At 47.4% G+C, this 6,993-nt stretch overlaps 1 protein-coding gene across 1 annotated transcript in view; it reads left to right on the top strand.

The window, feature by feature from the left end:
• The first annotated feature begins 3,833 nt into the window (after positions 1-3,833).
• LOC119382787 (probable E3 ubiquitin-protein ligase HECTD2) overlaps positions 3,834-6,993 on the top strand; it is a 42,877-nt gene continuing 39,717 nt past the window's right edge. The window contains exon 1 of the mRNA XM_037650635.2: positions 3,834-4,037. Within this exon, the coding sequence (XP_037506563.2) occupies positions 3,849-4,037 (189 nt within the window). The 5' untranslated portion in view covers positions 3,834-3,848. The remainder of the gene's footprint in view (positions 4,038-6,993) is intronic.

Genomic DNA, 6,993 nt, shown 5'->3' with positions numbered 1-6,993 from the left:
TACGCACTACAACTGTAGTAGTTAATATTGAAAACTGTGTTTAGTTTCATATCCGCGGTTAGAATACGGTAATAAAACAACAGATGCGCGCTACTATTCGCCAGCGCATCTCTCCATAACAGGCCTCTCGCACAACGACAGCTCCCTTCACAAGCTCGCCACCATTCTTTTTTATCAATAGCATTTAATTACAGCTTTGTTCTTGGCAAATTGACTTAACGTAACTCGAGCTGTCTAACGGTTATCAACATCCCATTGAATAGTGTCAATAGAAATAACTTGAGCGAATTCTCAAATACGTAAGCACTTCTATGCTGACTCAACGAGAAAACTCTGTGAGCATCCGACTCTCTGTCAGGGAAGACGTTCAGCGATAAAGAAATCAATGTATAAAAACATTAAGGACACCTCTCGGCGCTGTGTATCGTGTGCTCCTTCGTGTTTTTGTCTTACTTCGTGGCGCCGTTTCGTAATTATGAATCATTTAAGCGTGGAACGCGATAGCGTTATTGGGTTATCATCACTCGACTCAAACCAATCCGATTCTCAGACTATGAGAGGCGTATAGTATTTAGGTGGGCTTAAGCAAGATTATATAAGTTATATTAATTTTATAAATTACATATGAGCAACCGTCGCAGAGGTCTTTGCACAGTACCACTGTGTGCTGTTGCGCTCGTCTTCATTAATCCTTCCATATCTTCCCATGCGTAGTTCTGATATTAACATTTCCGACTTTCCTCTGCCCTATTACACTCCTAGAGAGAGAGAACGATCCGTATACAGCTGTGCCATTCCAGAGGTCGCAGCACGGAACGAGCGTGAGTGATCTCGTGGAGCCGAGCGAGCGTGCAGCCTGGTTCCGGGGGCTACCGTGCCATTAGACGTTCGTCAAGAGTGCGCACTGCGATAGACAAAAGAAAGCGACGTCCATCGGCACGCGTATCACGCCAGCGCGGTCGATACACACCAGGGGTGTTCATGTTTTACGCATCCGGCGGCGCGCGGCGCATGCGACTTCGCTTCGCCGCACACCGCTGACGCCGGGTCAGAAGGCGGCCAAACCATACGTCCGGACCGCCAAACACACCGCTCGGCTTCACTCGGTCAGCAAGGTCAAGCCGCGTGAGGCGCGTGTGGTACATGCGGCGTTGTAACCGTTTTGACACTTCTGCGCTGATTTCATCTGCGAACTGGCACTCACGTCTACTTCAATTCACAGCTTCTGCAGAAGCCCGCAAATTACATAGAGTGAAAATTGTGCTCGAGTATATCGGGTCGGAGGGTCTATGCGTGTACAGAGCTAGTAACTGATTTCGCTTATGTGTGTTTGGTCAAAGAATCTGCGTGTTTTCCATGCGGGCGTGTATTACACGCCGCCTTTTCCTCCAGTGTTATTAAATGCGAAGCATTTCTTAGCGAACCTGAGGCACTTTGGCCGTTTCTATCTACGTATCTATCTATCTATCTATCTATCTATCTATCTATCTATCTATCTATCTAGCCGCCTACGTCTGGGCACTTTCCTGGTCGTCTCCATAACTTGTAATATACGAAAATTGGCATAGCAGGGGATCAATGTATGGCGAACACGATTCACTGGTCATGACATGAATAACGCAAAATACCTGTCGCGTACGTCATGAAACCCTTTCTCTCTGTCACGTGTGGCACATACCCGCATACCAGAGTTCATGCTATGCAGGTATGTGCCACAGGTGATACAAAGTCTCAACCAACGCAGTAAACGCGCACACACACACATAGATACGCAAGGAAAGGTATAATAATAATTGTTTGGGGTTTTATGTCCCAAAACCACGATATAATTATGAGAGACGCCGTAGCGAAGGGTTCCGGAATTTTGACCATGTGATATTCTTTAACTGTGTGTCTTCTGTGTGTCGTCTTCTTGTTCCCGTCTTTGTGCGCTTAACTGTTTCATAATATTCTTTAACGTGCACCTAGATAACACAGTACACGGGCATCTAGCATTTTGCCTCCATCGAAATGCGACCGCCGCGGCCGGAATCGAACCCGCGACCTTCGGGTCAGCAGCCGAGCACCGTAACCGCTACACCACCGCGGCCGACGCAAGGAAACTGAGGAAGCTGAAGACAGAACACCCCTGGAAGACCCTCAACTACCATTCACTCGTTCACGTGGTTCGCAACGTGGACCACGTCGATTACGCAAAAACCGGGGTCAATGCTTCCTACAATAAATCTGCCGGGAGAACCAGGCCTCTCATAATTCCCGGTGACTTCAACATTGATTTATCAAGACCCAACAACGCCTGGTCTTTATACTGCGCGAAAGACGGCTTGAAGGTGGACAGGGCATCAAAAGACCTCGCTGCCACGTCCAGGACAGGAGGCGTCATAGATCATTTCATCGTAAGAGGCATTCAGGATTTCCACCGGCTGTGCTATACCTCGCACTTCACAACACTTAGACCCCTCGTAGCCGCGATCACGAACGGATCCGATTAACAAGTCCGGTCCAGCTGCTGGTGCTCAATGATCACGGTGATGATGACCTTGTTCAAGAACTGTCAAGAACCCCTTCTACACATACACACGGGTTCGTGAAACGTGCGTGCGTTCTCCGTCATAACGGACAAGTATAAGCATAACTGCTGTAACGCAACTGTAATAACTGCCACTGTGACTGTAACGTACGTGCAGTGCGCCTGCGCGCGCCACTCGGCTGTGTGTATAACCAGGGGAACTTTCCTCGATGAAGCTTCGTTGTGGGTAATGCCTGTCATGTGCACTTGTGTTTCTTCTTTGTGCTGTTCGAATCCGTGCTATCTAGTATTGAAGAATATAAGCACTACAAATCAGCTTACCGCGTCTGGTGTTGGTAACACCCATGTTATGGTTGGCATCGTTACGCAACTGTAAAGAACTGGTTATATAATACATATGCGACTCTTCAGCATAAGAGTGTGTTTATAACACCTCCACATTTCTCTATCGTCATTCCGTAACGTTTCGCTCAATGTGAAAAATGACGCCACAGTCACCATCCCGCACATGCTTCGCATAACATCGATTCCCACGGTACGTGGGATCTGCCGAATTTTTTCCTTCCTAAGCGTTGCCCTATCCAGTCATAGCGTTCTAGCTTAGGTTAAATAGGGTCCAACTATATTGGCGGGAAGCAGTACGCCTCCGGCTACTCCATTTGACAGTAAAACAGTAAAAACGACGCAATGCTCACATGTACAATATTTCTAAAAAGAATGTTCAAACAACAAGAAATACCAGTCACTGCTTACAAAATCGTCCCTGATATTTTGTGCACATGTACGTGCTATTGAAGAATTAAGTCTCTACCTGCGATAAAAACTCCTATAGCAACGTAGGTGACTTGCGATGGTCCAAGTATATCGTCCCTGCAGACAGTGGTTGGTTGTTCAGCGCCTTAAATCAGTAGGCCTATAGCGTAGCTCTTGTCTTTGCTGCAACATAAGGAAGCAGTCTCGCAACAGATGAACTATAGTGCTTCGTTCATCGCTTCAAATGCGCACGACGGGATGCTTGCACAATGACATTTAAAAGTGCTTATATGTAGCGCAGGCAACATCGAAGTGATAGCGATGAAATGAGGCATCCAAGCTTCGCGCTAATTTTCACATATTAAAAGAATTTCAGTCCAGGCGCTGCGATATACAGACTATAGACCTATTGGGACGCAGCTGTGACTCCGACACTTCCTGGCACAGCTCGGGACCAGCAGCGCGGGAAGATTCGAGAGCCAGGTTTCTCGCGGCGCGAGTCGCCATGGTTACGCCGTTGCTAGCAACAGCGGCGTCCCGGGTCGGCGGCTGCCCCAGACGCGCGATGGATGCGTACGGGGCGGGGGGCCGGGAGTCGGCCGTGTCGCTAACCTGCCCAGCTTGCCGCATCTCGGCGGTTTCGACGAGGCAGCGGGCCATGTGCCCATTCTGCGGCTCCTTCTACAATCGGGACGCCAACTCAAACACGTCTCTGCGCAGGAGGACGGCACCGGGTGACAGCCTGCCGCACATAGTGAGTGGCATGCGCCCAATGTGTACACGTGTATACTTGCTGCTTGTTGACTCGTCTCATGCTCGGACAGTCGTCACCCCAGGTCCACAGCTGACTTCGCTCCGCACGCGCACTTACAAACTTCTAAACGGTTCGTAAGCAAAACGACGAGTATTGGCCCGACAATTATCCCTACCGCGTTTTCAGAAAGCACAGAGCCATTCGACGAGGGAGCTGGCTAGGCAATGCGTCGCAGCTTTAAAGTGCAGCCATAATGATAAAAATATTTGTAGATGACGCTAAGGAACAATACGGCTGCTTGATATTCCGCGAATCTGGTACAAGAAAACTGGGATATTCAAACATAAGTGCCCCACGGTATTCACAAAATAGTGAAAGAGCCTCTTGCGAATACGCCGGTTACTGGCTTATAATCGAAAAGCTTTTTTTTATTCATAAGCTTCATTTGCCATTGGCTGTAGCCGCCTTCACTAATATGTATATCATTAAGAGCGGCTATGATTTACTCTTGCGAACAATTTTAGCGTAAGCACCCGTAGTCACATGGACATTTCGAAGCAATATAACTGCTGTATTATAAACGTTTGTAGGTATAACGTGGCAGCAGAATGCACAGGACCGGGTTGATTGGCGGAACATGGAAGAGGCCTTTGCCCTGCAGTGGGCGTAGACAGGCTGATGATGATTATGATTATAAACGTGCCGTTGGACACATTAGCAAAGGCGACCGGACAATGGCCAAAAGCTAATTCGGCTCTAATTCCGCGTATTAGCAAAAAATAAAATAAAGAAAGGATGAGATAGAGAAAAAAAAAGCCTATTGCACTAAATATGCTTAAATACCAAATGTCAGTCAGGAATAATGGCCGCCCTATTATTAGAAACGTGGCTGCCCTTGGTAGGGATCACTTACGAACAAGACGTTTGTGAATTCGACTCCTGTTCTGTTTGCATGCGACTGAATAGAGCGCAGCAGTACTCACAAACTGCTACAAAGCACATACGCACGAGCTCTGCTCTGCAAGCTTTTTTTTCTTTCTATATACAATGTCACGTCATGGCTATCACGAATATATTGGTGTAGAAAAAACACACGGAACCACAGATCAATCTTCATCAATAAGTTTCTCTTACTGAAACGTTTAATATTTTACTGTGCCTGAACACGCTCCACGACGTGAAGAATGTAGACAAGAACACGTCTGCATCTGCATTCTCCACGACGAATGGTGACGAATGGCGACGAATGAGTCGATCGCAACACAGATTTCTCGTTGCACAGGAAAACTCGCAAAAAAAAAAAAAGGGAAGTGCACTGAAATGCTAACAACGATGCAGTGTATGCAGTGCGTGCATGAGTCTTCTCGTGGCCCGTTCTCAAATGATATGACGGAGTAAAATGAGTCAAGAGATTTCATATAAAAGTCGTATTTTTATTTGAAATTGATAAATTAGTATGTCCAAACCGTAATTGACGTTTAGCGCTTTGCCGCAGCTGGAAGGGCGGACATGAACTAACAGGTCTTGAAGATAATAAGGAATTATTTCATAAGTGGAAGAAATGAGCCATGCTGCTCGAAAATTTTCCGCTTTAGCAAGCGAGACCTCAAAGACTCACATACTGTCTTTATGGCCCACCAGCCTTACGCTGCAGCTGCGCACTGCATAGCTATAGTGGTCGTTTGCTTTACAATAGCTGTCGTGCACCAAGCACTGCCGGTGCTTTCAGGTGCGAGTTACGCGAGTTGCGGAAAACGTACGCTTTGGCCGCAAAGTGAGGGGGTTGCCTCTACCCGATAGCCGTCTGTTGGTTTTACATTCTTCGCGCTGACACCATCTGTTTGCGTCCCATGCAGTAGATTAAGACACCCCGCACTAGCTTTAACGCATCCTTATACGGGAACTCAAAAACGAAATATTTAGCGCGGATAGTGGGCTTTTTTTTTCCGCAAGGCCTCATCACGAAGGACGCAACAGCAAATTCAGTTCACGGACCATACTTGAAGTTGTCCAACAGCAGCGAATCGCGCACTGCAGAAGAGCTTAACAGACTAGCTGCCTGTGGCGCGATTACATCGCTCTGCCGCGCTGCCACAAGTTCATGGGTTGTAATTCTGATCGCCTTCGACATTTAGTGGACCACAGCCGCTGGCAGTAAACAGTAAAAGCAGACAGGGACACACATTGGCAAATTTATGTCAGATATATCAGATCGCACAGTCTGAATACGAATGGTAACAGGCTCGAACTATCGTGTTTTGCAACGTCTCTCCCTTTCAAAGTATGAAGTGCAACAATGATCGGTTCGTATTAATCGACGGTGACCGGAGTGAATATTATAAAGCTCTTGTTTATAAAAGAATCAAGTAGAAACCATCTCGGGATGACTGCCATTGAAGCCATGTAGCAACATGTGTATAGGAAATGTGCGCCACACGTTTATGGGAAGCTTGTTGCACTATGCGCTATATATTGAAGGCCTGCTATAGCGCTGGATTCTGGAATAGCGTGTACACGGGAGAAATTAATACGCGTGTCTGGTCTCCAGCGCACCAAGGACAGCATGTGCACGGGGCTGTCATTTCCCCTGCGTGTGACTGACAGACAGTTATTTCCGCGGTGAGAATGTTCACTCCATACGAGCCTGGACAGGTTTCCGATGCGATCGGAGATTGTCTAGCCCGCGCGTACCGAGCGCTGCTTTCCACAGACAAGACCGGCAGATCCAGCACATATGGATGCAATGAGTCGTTTCATATGTCTTGCAGTTGTCCAGTGCTGACTTGCGTTATTCAGTTACAATAGTTACCTTTCTGTTCACCCGTGCGGCGAATATACTCGCATCCGAAATATAGCTACAGCAGCCGCGCGCTTGTTTCTGGCATGAGTATAGAATGCACATAATTGCGAACCCGGCAAAATAACTACGCCTTTCGAGCCGTTGGCAACGTAAGCT

Source organism: Rhipicephalus sanguineus, chromosome 1 (assembly GCF_013339695.2).
Source record: "Rhipicephalus sanguineus isolate Rsan-2018 chromosome 1, BIME_Rsan_1.4, whole genome shotgun sequence".
NCBI lineage: Eukaryota > Metazoa > Arthropoda > Arachnida > Ixodida > Ixodidae > Rhipicephalus > Rhipicephalus sanguineus.
Note: the sequence above shows the minus strand (reverse complement) of the source record. Positions and strands in the feature narration are given on the sequence as shown.